General features: G+C 36.1%; 1 protein-coding gene across 10 annotated transcripts in view; it reads right to left on the reverse strand.

The window, feature by feature from the left end:
* The window catches only part of PTPN3 (protein tyrosine phosphatase non-receptor type 3), a 137,616-nt gene that overhangs the window by 70,107 nt on the left and 52,905 nt on the right, over positions 1 to 14,604 (reverse strand). For 8 of the 10 annotated variants that reach the window (XM_068936207.1, XM_068936204.1, XM_068936203.1 and 5 more), the window contains exons 8-10: positions 10,481 to 10,601; positions 6,589 to 6,676; positions 279 to 367 (exon numbers count right to left, since the gene is read on the reverse strand). In XM_068936207.1, the coding sequence (XP_068792308.1) occupies positions 279 to 367; positions 6,589 to 6,676; positions 10,481 to 10,601 (298 nt within the window). Of the gene's footprint in view, positions 1 to 278; positions 368 to 6,588; positions 6,677 to 10,480; positions 10,602 to 12,778; positions 12,891 to 14,604 lie in introns of all 10 variants that reach the window. The other 2 variants (XM_068936208.1, XM_068936209.1) reach the window with 1 other exon arrangement.

A 14,604-nucleotide genomic window follows, 5' to 3' on the forward strand; every position in this document is an offset into this window, starting at 1 on the left:
GTGTAACGGCAGCTTAAGACTACCAGGGTCCTCCTAATCACATGCTCACACCTAAGTGAATGAAGTTGATCAAGACTTTACACAGCGCAAACAGTTCAAAAGTCTTGTAGAATTAAAAGCCTAAGCAACAACCTTCATTTTTACCTCAGAGCAACAGAACATTGTGATAGACCATAAAGAACAGAATTAATGCACAGCAGTCATCTTTGAAATAAATGCTAACACAGGTGGAAATGAGATTTAAAAGAGTAAATACATTTCTTAACAAACAAATTTACCAGGGATAGAAGCTTGTACAGATGAGTTTTCTATACACAGCAATACCACCTGATGCAATCCCTATCATGAGATCTAGATTATGAAGATCCTGCAAAAGAAAAATATTGTAAGAATACAGACGCAGTTTGTGTCATGCTCATTTACCTATTGATAAATTTAATTTTCAAGTTTTCTACACTCATGGCATGGGCAAGCTTAAAATGCAACATTTGAGCCATAAATTCAGTCATTTATTCTGATTTTTCTTCTCATGCATCTTTCTCCTTTGATCCTATCTACTACATAATATAAAGTCTCATTTGTTAAAAAACGTTGCAGTGTTCATCTTACTACACCAGGTATTTTTTTTAGGTCCATATCAGACTAAGAGGTTTCAAATCCAATTTTATGTTAATATGGGAAAGAAGCTGAAGTACTTCCCAAGATTAGTCAATTAAAACATCAAAGAATTCTGGAGAGTGGGCACAAATCTGACTCTAAACTGTTTAGAAAGACAAAGAAAATAACTCCTTATGATTTCCAAAGAGATCTTACTAACAAAGACTTTACAGGAAGTGACCACAATTCTGCAAATGAGAATGTTAGAGGAATATATATGCATACGTGAATATTCGACACACAAAACAATCCACTGCTAATTAAAACAAAAATGCTATGTTAGCTTAACATGCTTAACAGGAAAAACACATTCATATATTTGCAACACCTTTATCCCTGTCCAAAGATACTCAAGAGGAAATTCATGCTCCTTTTGTATAAATATTTGAACAAAAAGGGGTGGGGAGGCGTTGATTGGTCAGGTTTCCAGCTAAACCCAAACAGAAGCTGCAAAAGTTACAGTTCTCTGCTTTCCATTTCACTATGATACGCACTAATGTTTTACTAATGCACTAATGTTTTACTACACAAGTTTCTAAACAGAGCTGAACACGTGCATAAATCTACATGTAGGTATGTGGAACCCACTGGTTAAAACATCGGGTTTGACTCAACAGTAGCCTCAGAATATTTTATAAAGGATGACCAAAGGCAATGGATTCTCTTAAAGCCTTCAGTAGCTTAGCTGATCCTCTAGGTGGTAGTCTGTGCTCAGCTAACACAATCTGTCCAGGTATGTCCAATTCTAATTTCTTGGCATTAGTAAATTACAAAAGAATAGCACAGGTAGCATGTGCTCTAACACTACTGTGGAAAGTCTACAATAAGCCCAAAAAGTTTGATACAGGTATATGACTGAACAACTGCTGAACCCGATTTGCAACATGGCTTATAAACCTCCAAAGAAATACCACAGCAGTTCACAGAAGATGAGTATAACATCTAGTATCTAACATTCATCTTGTCAGTATTCAGTGTTATGCTAGTATTAAAGAATTAACACTCCCATTTCTGAGAGTTCAATACAGGAAAATCATTAAGTAGGGAGCTCTCCAAACACAGTTAATCTCAAGATACTGATAAGGTAGCTCAAAATCAGCTGAAGTGATTAACAGTCCCCAGCTTCCTGCAGCCCTGCTTTCCCAAAGACTGCTACTAGAGGAAGTACTTGCACCTCCACCTGAAGAAGCTCCTGGACTGCCACAGTTTATGCCAGCCTATGGAAGTAATCCAGAATTGGCACCACTTTATTTTAATATGCTATGAAGCAAACTGAGGCATTTCAGGAGCTGATACACATGTGATTCAGCTGCCTGCCATGGTACAGCCAACCTAAAGCAGGGCAGAAAACTGGCTTATTAGTAGTTCATGCTTACTTCATGCTCCTGCTTTCAAGAGTCAATCATATGAAGAGAAGACAGCTTTAGCATAAAGAGCTCAGAACTTGCATGATTTAGCAGAAACAAAAGGATTAGCTAAAGAGAGATGAGGGTTAATTAAGCCAAACTGCTCCATTTTCCTCAAGGAACTGTACCAGAACAGACTTAATTTCCCCCTTCTCTACTCCTGTCCAAAACACTAACCTTGCACACTGTTATACTGAATTCTCTTATGTTAAAATTAAGAATTCTGAAATCAAAATCTTACAACAGGGGAAGAGGGTCTCACATGAGGAGTTTCCAAGATGATGCACAAAGTAAAGCGTGCAGTTATCTATTTCCCTTTCAAAACATCTGTGCTGTTAAACTGCACAATTAAGAAGAGTCATGCACATGCTTTCTTTTTCATCTGTTTCTTTACCGAGACAAAGACATAAACATATTTATAAAGGTAGAATAGGATCATGCTAGTAACCTAGCTAGTTAAATACTGATTCACATTTAATTTCAATTGCAAATACTACCTGGATTTTTGGAGACATGGCAATAACATCAATTTTACAAGTTTCCCATCTTCCCCTCTCTGAGAGAAAATGAAAGGTAGACTAACATCAGACTAGCTATTGAGCAGATAAGAAAGTGATCTAGAGTCAAAATGAGATTAAGAATTCAAGCTACTCTACACAATCTTTAAAGTATTGAACTCAATCTCGTAAGTTTCTTAATAGCACTTTATTTTTTGATATTACAATTTTAACAGTTCAGATTTATCCTCAGAGAAAAGCAGAAGCATTTGCAGAGTTCATTAGATTAATTCCCTAGTGGAAGCTTCATGTTTGCTTGTTAAAAGGAAGATCACACTTGACTTCTGAAAAATATTTGCCTTAATACTATAAAACATGAAGATTACGGAAACAAGACATTCATCTGTTCTTCAAGAAACATTAGCCAAAAGTATACCACTCAATCACCTGTACAGGAGCATCCATTTATTTTAATCATTAGTATAAAAGCCAGTTGTCACTCAGTTCCTTCGCCATACAGAATCTAAGAGGACTAAGACTACCTTAGCAACAGGGAAAAAGGTGAATCATAAGGATCCACACACATAAAGCCTTTCAAAAAGCTCCAGTTCTGTACCTAACCTCTGCTAGCATGTGTTAAAACACTGAAATGGCAAAACTTGAGGAATGCTAAGCAGGTGGAGGATGTTAACAGGCTTGCCAAACATCCCTGTCAAAGATGGGATATACTGTGGTAGTCTCTTAAGAGCGTCACTACAGACTTCAGAAATAGAGACTTTTCTTCAGACTGTCAGCACTCAGTGGACCTAAACATGTAAGAATCGTCATAAATCATTGTGTTCAGTAGTCACGGAAGTCAAATTATTTTGGAAAAGAGTTGGGGTAAGAGCCTGGCAGTTTTGAACAACAGCGACTAAGAATTCATAAATAGGGTAAGAATTTCTTCTTCAGTTTGAGTTGATGCAATGGATAATAAAAAAATAATCATTCATCTTTTTAAAAATTGGCTATACAAACTTGAAAGAAAAGATGAGTAAGGCCTGTAAAATTGTAACCAAAGACTACAGCAGCACTTATCATAGATGTGAGTCAGTGCACTAAGTGGTAGGAAAGCTGTCATTCCTGAGGGAGCAGAGAGAGTTGATCCTATTTCAGATCAACCTGATAATCTTAATTGGTTTTAGCAACATAGATAACTTGAAATGTCCAACAGAAAACTTCAACAAGACTGACTTAAGAAGTATGAGAAGAGTTCTTCATCTGGATCAGACTATTCTGAACTTCAGAGAAGTGTCATTTACAGTCACCATGCAGGCTACCAGATGAGCTCAAAAGGTAAGAGGAGTTTCTTCTGTAGGATTGATGCAGCACAGACAAACCAATTTAGCAAATTAAACGAAGTATCTGCTAGAACATAATGCCCTACATGCTCTCTCTGATAATAATCCAGTCCTATTACTTTTCATATATGCTCTCAAGAGCATCATCAATGATAACATCTTAGCTGAAAGGTTCACCTCATAGCATTCTGCTTAGAACAACGATTTGTAACAGATGTTTCGGAAGTAGTTAAAAACCCACAAGAAAACACCAGACACAGGTCACCCAATCACACCACTATTAATATTCCCCTTCTCAGCTTTCAGCAATTTACAGCTGTTGATCCAGGAAATCCTCAAGCTGTACGTTTAATGGGGCCTAATGAATCATTCTTTCACTGATCTGCCTAATTGCTCTTGATACTCATTCACACCTATGTCATCCATTAAGATACTGTGACAGTAATCCTCACATTTCAATTACACACTCTATGGGAAAAACTCTTTTTGCTTAAACCTTTGTCTTCTACAAGGTGGACTGAAGCTCCCCGAATCTTTTATTACCAAAGCAAAAAATTGGTTTCTTACTCCCATTTTCCAGGCTGTTCACCTGATACAGACAACATTCCATAAAACTTGGATCATTCTTGTCACCTTTCTCTGTACTTCCACTACCTGCTTCAAGATAAGGGAGGGAGAAACAGAACTGTTCAAAAAGCAATACTTAGAATTCAGCAAAACGTGGATTTGAACAGCCGCATGACTTTTTCCATCTTCCTAGTTCTTTCCTAGCAGTTTCTAATCGGCTAGTTGCTCTGTTGAAGTTCTACAAAATCACTCTGCTTGAAAAATTTTCATTCTTCAAAAAAAAAAAAAAAATGCAACCACGACAAAAGATATTAATTCCAATTGCATTCTCAGTAGCAAGAGGGTCTGCATCTTAAGAGCACAGAAACAAAAAGGGTTTGATTCAAACATGTACTCGATTTGATTCAGATGACATAGAAAACACTGTGTGGTGTCTGAGTAGGGACCTCCACCTAGCATCCTGACATCCTGTAAACATAACGTCATTAAATCTGAAACAATGCACCGGATAAAGAAATACATTAAGTAGGTATCCCTAAAAAGTATTTCCATTCTGAAAGAGCAGGCCAGAACACTTTTATGAAATTTCATTTAGTCAAAATGTTTGAACCTACTCTAAACTATCCTTACTACTCAGCACTGGTATGAGCACTACTGACAAACCAGGTGTAGTTCTGCTGCCTACAATTCTGGAAAGATGTTGGAAAAATCGAAGTACGTTCAGAAAAAGCATCCAATGAATATTAACAGAGCAGATAATTTGCCTTGTAGTTAAAGTCAGGAAGTTAGGGTGCGCTATCAAAATACTAGGCTAGAAGAAAAGTTAAAAGGTACGGAACAATCAAATTAAATACAATCAGGGAATTTCAAGTATGACAATAAAAGACTCTTCAATATAGCAGAAAGGTAACAAGGACGACCCAATGGACAGATACAATCTGGACAAAGCTGGATTTAACATGATGCCCATTTACCATGTACGGGCTATCATCTTGCTAGATGTTAGGAAGGATTTTCCATTGCCAGAGATAAGACAAGAGAAAGTTAAAAAATTGTTCACATATGCTAGACTATGTACGCACAACCACTGGAGTTGAATCAAAGGACACGCCATGATTTGCAAAAAAAATCCAATCATCTTAGTAGTTGTCACATAACAGTGGCTTCCCCTGATGCTCATACCACATATTATGAGCACATAAAGTTCATATTTTTGTTACTTCAAATCATTTGTCTCCTTTGTACTTCCCCCCCATTACAAAAACGTCTCTAGTGTTTGAGCAACATATTTTATGAAAACGAATGTGATTGCAGTGGCTTTACAGAGGAATGCTTTAGAAATCCTTAAAGGTCAATTGCAACACTTACATATTTGTGGTAGCATACAGAAAAAAAAAAAAACAAACAGAAGAACATAACATGCTGAGGAATGAAAACGAACTCTTCATCACTTTTATCATTACAGAAGCACAGAATTTTTTTCATTAAAATTCTCAGTCATGATTAACAAGAATCTCAGAAAAATATTAGTAAAACCAGTAGTCATCTTTATTTAGGAAATCAGCTGCATTACACTACAGTAAGTTTCTACGCCACAAGTTGGCCAATGATGGTAGCGGCTCAGACATGAACAGTGCTTAAGGCTGTGCATAAGATTTTGCTATTACGTAAAAGTAGAAACGGTAATTCTCACATAAATAAGCACGTTTTGGGGCTCTCTCTCTCAGTCAGGTAGTAAAACCAAACAATTAAGTGTCAGTAAACAATGAAATACTAGGACAAGTCTCTTATCAACGAACACCCACACTATGACCATCATAAGCTTTACTAGAATTCTTAAGTCTTAAGACTTAAGAATCTTAAGTATTGCAGTATCAAGACAATACATCTTAAAAATAAATGTTTGTTCTATTGAGGGGCTCTAGCTTATTTGGCTGAAATTCTAGGACCTTTCTACATTACTCAAATTTTGGAAGAAATCACTCAAATTCTTCAGTTAAAAATAAACACATGGTACAGCTAATGTTGAAATGCTAACATTGTCACTGCAAAATAAGTTCATCTTAAAAAAACCAGTCATATAATAAAATGTTCCAAGTCAAAAGGGCAATGTAAACATACTCTACCACTGTGCAATTCCACTCCATAGAATTCAAGTGTTCGCGCTATATTTATATAGCAGGATTCTGCTTCAGATTGCTTGAGGCCACTAAAAGAGAAAAAAAAAATATGTACTACTGTCAGAAATTGAAGATGTGAAATTGTATTTACTACAAATACAGAAAGAGTGGAGAATCCAACAGCCTGGTTTGATAAACAAGCCTTCTTAACAACTAATGCCACAAAGTACTTCACAGGTGAAGTATATTAGTGCAAAATAAATGTCATTCTTAGCTTTTTGTTTATGGGAGTGAGCAAACAATTCCTCAATTGTTTCTCATTTTATAATGAGAAGCTATATTTGTAAATATTCTACACCGCATAGTGTCTCAGAAGGAATTAGCTGTTTAGAAGAAAGATCAGTATCGACATGGAATGTACTCAAATATAAGGGAGAGAAAGAATATTTTAAAAGTTATACAGTTATAAAGAAGTTATAAACTCAGGAAGCTAAAGCCATCTGAATTTATTTTATAATCAACAAGCAGAAAGTCCTGAAGTATTTTATTTTTTTCTACTATACGCGGAATGTGGTGCAAGATTTGCAAGGATTCCATCTCCTAGTCTTCTGGAAAGTTTAAGATCTGATGAGATGTCCATTTTCAAAAGAACTGAACTAAAAAAAAAAAAATCCCCAAAACAAACAAAAAAAATCACCACCTCAAATAAACTAAATCTGTATCTTCCTGGAAAGGATATATAGAAACAACAAAGAGTTTGAAAGAGCTTTGAGATTTAAAAAGCAAAGAATCCAAAAGTCATCCCTACCTACATCATTCTCCAATGTAGCCTTCTAATTATTCATCTGAGAGAAACATAATGTGACCTAATAAGATTCCCTTAAGCAAAATAATAAAGGTAGTCCCCTCCAATAGTTGTTACAGCCAAGACTCTCTCATTCTTGAGAACTGATCAGACAAGAGCCAGCTCTAACCTGGAATCTGCTGTAGCCTGTTGATACTGTATGGTGCCAACAACCATCTATGATTCAGGCACTACAGCACGTTAAACTAACTGTAAGAACAAAGACTAACTCATGACTACGTACATATACATAAGCAGAAAAGACATCAGATATCATCCTACCAGGCCTGCAAGCCTGCACAGGTAGAATCCACCTTTTGCTAGATGAGCCTCTGAAGCGATGCCCATAGAATTAAGCTAGTCAAAAGCGACTTAAGGACAGCCTGTAAGAAACTGACATAACAGTAAAGCTCTGGTTAAGAACTCCAGATCCAAAGACATTCCACATATGGCAAGAATTCCTACTTTAAAGGGGAGCTTTACTTCTAAAGGTAAACATCTATTACTTTCAGAATAATAAACTACCATCCATTCTCAAATTCCAAGCCATCAAAATAATCCACCCTGAAAGTGCCACTATAAGAGGTACTACATAAAGTTCTGTGAAACCAATCAGAAGGACTGAAAGTTATCTTGAACTAGAAAGCCACTGCCAGCAGCGTGGCTTGAGGATGTCACAATACTGGGAAAAATAGTGAAGGGAAGAAAAAGTTGTTCGTTATGATCCTGAGATAAATTGCTTACTCAGATCTACAGCTCCAGTGGCTACTGCCACCTTGAATTTAGGGGGGGAAAAAAAAATTATAATCCTCAGAAACGTCAGGAAAAAAAGGAGATGCTAGAAATTACATCCAATTTACATTGCCTCCTCTACCATGTCAGAAAGGTGGAGAAAAATCAACTTGAGCAATTGATTATACAATAGGCTGCCGAATACAGAACAGTTGAAAATAATGTACTTAAACATTTTCATTTTGATCAAGAACTTCATCCAAAGAAATAGGGAAAGCCTGATGCATACCAACAAGATACGTCTTCAAGTTTTAATTTTCAATTTGCATACATCATCTACATGAGATCAATCAAGCTCTGCACCTTGAAAGGCCAATAGAAAAGTGCCTTCACGTAGCCTATTTTTTGTTATGCCGCCTCACACTCTGTTGAAGAGAAAACTAAACCTTTAGGTCCTTAAGCAGGTCTCCATTCCTCAGTGAGATAAATAGGTAAGATGAAGGTGATCTTAGTGCCAACTTCCAATTTTTACGGCTCTTAATATCCAAGGGTTTGTTACACATCTGGAGCTCAAACATCATATGAGGTTTCAAATGTATCTTCTCCTCAAATGGATGGCTAAATCTAGCCATTTGTAGGAAATCATTACCGATTTGGATAATATGCACATCCTAAGACATCAAGCTGCTTGCTTAAGTGAAAAAAGATTTTAAAAGCCTTGTTAAAACAAGCTACATACAGAAAAATCCCTCTGTAAATTCAAGGATGAACACAGAAGGATAAGCACAATTACAAAGTTTCTGAAGCTTAGCCAGTTCAATATGATACCAATTGCTTTCCCAACAGTTACCGTCCACTGAGTCGCATCTGAATTTAATATAAAGTTATGAATAACAATATTCGAAGGGCAATTACCATCACTTATTTGAATTCAAATAGAGCAGTTAAGCTTCTCAACCACCAATGCTTCAAACTACTACAAACGCTTGATTAAAACACCAATTTCTCTGAAAGGACCTAAAGAAGAGAGAATTCTTTCCAACAGATCCATCATGCCTTTGTTTGTATCTATGGCAATTTTTAGTCTGCTCTCTGCAGTACATAACCAATCTTGTAACTCCAGCAAAAATAGCATTAAAGCCATGACCTCAGCACACCCACTTCAAGACCCTTCAGAATCTTCCCTCAGTAACCTGAGGCTATTGCTTTCCTAAAGGAAAGAGTTCATTTATGCCTGTCCACAAGACCCCTCTAATAAATTCTGAGGCTACTAGTAATTGCAAGTTAATTTGGAAGAAGTAGAGGCCTCAGATGTTGTGTTCCTGAACATAAACAGCTAGGGAAAAAGTGTCCATATTAGTAGCTATGCAGAGGGAATGGTTTCAGTGTGTGCACAGTGATCATCTTTTCTGTTTTCACCCCATAAATGGCTAAACATCGTGCACGTTCTGGACTGTGCTGGTCGGCACATATGAATTTCAGAACCATTCAGTGCATCTTTCACCCACCAACAGTTAGAAAACAAGAGGGAGAGTTGAGAGCACGGAAAGATAGCAAAGAAGCTAAAGAACATCCAGGAGAGGGGGAAAAGAAGTTATTTCAGGGTGGAAAGCAAGAAATCAAAGACACTAGGGGAGTAGGGAACTAGCTCTGTTGTAGCAAAGGACAGAGAGAACAAATCAATTGAGATTCAGATTTCATTTGCTCAAATGTTCATGGACAATTTCTTAGGTTAACATATTTGCAAGCAGCATGCGAGTATGTGATCAACCGCAGTTAACTCCTAATCTGCAGTCCTACAAGAAAATGAATAAGGTCACAAAGAACAGTTAGCAGCAGCCTTGCTGGGACTGTCAGCTGCAACCCTTGTATCGCACTCAGAAAAAGAGGACAGAAAGCACAAAGTTATTGGGAGGAGTGTTTGGTTTGGGGTTTTTTTTTTTTTTTTTGCTTTTTTCTTCTTCTTCTAAATGCACGAAAAACCCTATATGATTTCAGAAATAGTCTCCAAAACCTTCAATCAAAAAATCCTCAAATACTTAATACAGTGTTCTAGATGGCTGACATTATTAACACGTAGCACTAACCGATCTAGTGATTATTTTAACTAGAAGTTTATTTAAAAATTTTAACACATTAACATCATACTCTGAATAAAATTAATTTTGAACCAATATGCTAAGAACAAGTATTATGTATTAGCAATTGCATGAAATAAAACGGTCTGTTGTACTAAAACTCTTAAGATTTGGATTTTTTTTTTTTTTTTTTTTAAAAAAGACTCCTGAGATGAGAAAGAACTAAGAATTAAGGTTACCTGTGCTGTTCATGTAGTGATTCTACTTTGGTAAGAAAATCTTTGTTCTGTTCTGGTATAAAACTGTAATTTGACAGATATCCTGAATGATGCACTGAGGAGTTGTAGTCTCCAAGCTGAGCTGTCAGGAAACAAGAAGCACAGACACAATGTTTTCATAGTTAGATAATTATTGTCCATATCAAGATATGTAAAACACACGTAAGAAGAAAGCAAGAATTAGGAATTATCTCCCACTGGACAAGCAGTGTTGAACATAGTGATTTATGACATCAGCGAATAAAAATCTTTCAAAGTATGCCTACTATAACTAGGTTCAGGCACTGAATGACCCGATATCACGTGTAGTCAGTCATATAGCCACACTTTTGCATTACAACCTGTAGCAACACTAGACAGGCAGCACATGCCATGTCAGCAGATATGTAGTACCATAACATGAGAGGAAACCAAATTGCTTCAGTACAAACAAAATTTGATATGCATTCACTTGACATTAACAGATTAGAAGTCTTCACCAAGATGACTCACTTCAAAAGCATCTACTCATCACACTCTCAAGTAAAAACTGTTCAAACCGATTATCGTGGCTCTGTCCTAACAGTTCAATTGTTACTCGTCTCAGCTGAACGTGAGTTGCTTAATATAGCATGAGAAGTAACTCTTGATTTACAGATAACATTGACACAGCTGATACCAAAATGTAAACACACGTTTATAGCCAAATAAACTAAGAATCAATGTTCCCCAAAATTTTATCCCCTCAAAATGATACTGAATAGTACTTTTAAAGAAAAAAAACACAGTTACTACATAAAAGCTAATTCTTATCCACAGGCAGTGAAATATCTGAAAATAGATGAAAGCAGCAAACGACTATAAACATATAGCCTCAGCCCAAGTAAAATTTTCTTTAAAAGCTACATCAGCATAAGTTTATATCCTGGAAAACAAAACACACACACACGCAAACCTTTTACTTGTTACAGAAATGGAAAATTTGGGGCAGTAGGGGGGCAGGGGAAGGGTGCTTGCTTCAAATCAAGTACTTACCCGCTTGCCAAAAATTTACTTACTTTCAAGCAAGTAAATTTAAACCTGTATTTCATGAAAGCACTACAGCTTTCATAAAAAAAGGTGATTAAACCCCGAAATGACAGGATGCTTAAGTAAATTACTGGAACCTGAGCTGTTCTGGTTTCTTCCTCCCAACTTAAAGGCTTTACTTTAACACATTAAAGCTCTCCAGAAGTTATCTGTGTAATTTGCAAATTAACACAAAACAAAGTACCCGTACAAATTGCAAACATCGCAGCATGGAAAACTTCAACTAAATCATAAAGCTAAAGAGCATACTTTTAATGACAATACTATTACTATTATTTGCAGAATAATACCATACCATCATGTTCCAGAAAATACAAAATATATAAGAGTGATTTAAATGAAGTTGTGCATTTCAGAAATAATTTGCAGGTACAATAACTAGGAAGTATCTGTCATGCAGGAGAAAAAAAAAAAATCAGTATTTGCAACTTACATAAATGAAAAGCATGACTTCTGTGGCCTAGAAAACTGAACCACTGAGATAACAAAATATTTTCTGAGCAAATGTCGTCAGAAGCTAAAATATAGTTGCATACTTGTCAGCATCAAGTGTTCAAACAGAAAAGAAAGTGGACAGACAGACACTAAGTAATTTATTGTGAACACAGATGTTCCTGCAATGCTTAGATATTTCTTTTTTTTATGGGTAGCCTAAATTTTAGATTAGATTAGCAAAATGGCTAGCAAAAGATTAAATATTTACAGCAGAATCAAAACATCTATTTGAATACTGCTGTCAAATTGTATCTCTTTGAAGAGGAAAAAAGAAAAAAAATCAAGTCAGAAGATTTAGAAGTATAACAAGAACACGAAGTAATTTTTAGGAGTACCTATATATTAACAAAAGTCTAAGTCTCTGTCAAGACTAACGCTAAGACTATGGAACAACAATAATTATTTGTACAAAGTAGAGATGTTAGTAACAATGTAAAAATAAAACAAGCAGTTTCACAGATGACAATAGTTGATTGAAGATCATTTTCTGTTCATTAGCCATTAGCACTTTTCATCTTTTCTATGAAAGAGAACCTACATTTTTAACACTGTTCTGGTGATGGAGGTTTGTTGCAGCCCGTTTGAATTGCACTCCTGTCAGTGGGAAGAGACCAGGTTGCCAAGAATAAGACAACGTAATTGTCCACTTCTAAATTTATTTGTATTAGGTAAAAATATTTTTTACTGTAATTTTACCTTCTCTAAAGAGGGCAACTGTTGTTGTTGTTTCATTATGATGTAGCATCTTCTGGTTCATCTTCCAAACATGGAGGTGGTTCTGGTCTTTTTTCTTCTTCTTTCTAGCTATCTGAGATCATGTCAACAAGGGGAGCAGCTTAGAGTACTACTTGCTTCTCCAACTCCCCAGCCAACTGTCAGAGTTGAAGAGAAACTATAAATGCTGATTAGTAGACATCTTGGAAGAGTAATCATCTTGTGCAGGATTTTAATTATCCAAATACAAGAAAAAGTTAGGGCATATCAAAACGGAAGGCAGCAGGAAGAAAAACTCGTAAGATTTATGCTTCTTTACTGAATTTCTCTAGGAGAGATCAGGGGGAGGCAAATAAAGGTATGTTTCCCTCCAATCTAAATTTCTCCTGACAGAGCTTCCACTCTGAACATATGGACCAGCATATACTGGCTCAGTGTGGATAGAGTCACAGTAAAAAAGCATATTTTTACCTTTCCCCATTCTCGACATTTGTTGCTCTTTTATTCACTATAACTGGGAAAGAACATGGAGTAAAATTAACACAAGGAAATGGAATAGAAGGAAAAAAATAGTTATTTGCGTATCAGATTCTCATATTTTGGAAAGTTACATACTTAATATGAAAAGCTTTAAAACACTCATTTAGAAGGCCGTATTCAAGAGCACCTCTACTTTATAGCTCTCGGTAAAGGAAGAGTGCAATAGCCAAGTGCCACATAGTTTTTTCTTGGCAGAAGTCCCAAGTTGATCTGCCCACATATGACTTGCATAAGCTCTCAATACAGTAAGAATTTATTAACATTTGAAAAAAACAGTTTGCACTGATATACCTTAACACAAGATACAAATGCTCTATGCCCTACTGCAACCTAAACAAGTCATGTTTTCTTCAGAATTTGCCAAAAAAAATTTGACTGCTCAGTTAACAGGGGGTGGAGGGGTGTATGTTTTGTTTCTTTCTCCTGGCAGCAAAGAGAATTTTGTACAGGAAGTTATTAAAAAAGGAGGACTAGTTTAAAGAAAAAAAACAAAAAACAAAACACACACGTTTTGACAAGATTCAGATACAGAAAGACCAGGATCAAGCATATTTGTGTAGCACTGACAGATATCAATAGGAATTCTACGGGTGCACACAAATCTTCCCCAGAAAAAGAAGCTCAGGTATCAGAGGTATTGCTGCATAAAAACAAATAAAAAAATCTTTAAAAGAGCAGCTTAATTGTGGAAAGATTTATAGAAGTGGAGAAAAGTCACCGATGCCAACAGTAGTTATGATAATTACTACTTTATTTTTTTTTTAGTACTTCCTTCCAAGACCATTAGTCAGTCAGCTTACACAACAGGATAAGGGAGTGTGGACCTCATTTCTGTTTTCCACTACCCAAAAGGTGGTTGCAAAAAAGACAAAGCCAGACTCTGAAGTTGTAAAGCAAAAGGATGATAAGTAATAGACAAGTTTCAGCAGTGAAAACTCAAAACTGAACTGGAAAGGCTCTGAGCAATCCCACTGCATTGTGAAGAAGTCCCTTCGGAGAAAAATTCTTCTATGGTTCTACCTACAGAAGGTTATTTTCAGCATCGAAGCTTCTCACTACATGACCCCATTAAAAAAAAAAAAATTACTTCAGCTTTAGAAATTACTATTTTTTATTGCATTCTAATAGCACCAAAATACCACCACTTTGGTCTGACCCTATTCTTTATTTCCAGAGACATCAGTTCCCTCCACAACGCATCATAGGAAATCAGCTTTTAGCTTTGCATAACTTTAGAGGTTACCATTTCCTACTCCATAACTTTTTGG

This window comes from Struthio camelus, chromosome 2, assembly GCF_040807025.1.
Source record: "Struthio camelus isolate bStrCam1 chromosome 2, bStrCam1.hap1, whole genome shotgun sequence".
In the NCBI taxonomy this organism is placed as follows: Eukaryota; Metazoa; Chordata; class Aves; order Struthioniformes; family Struthionidae; genus Struthio; species Struthio camelus.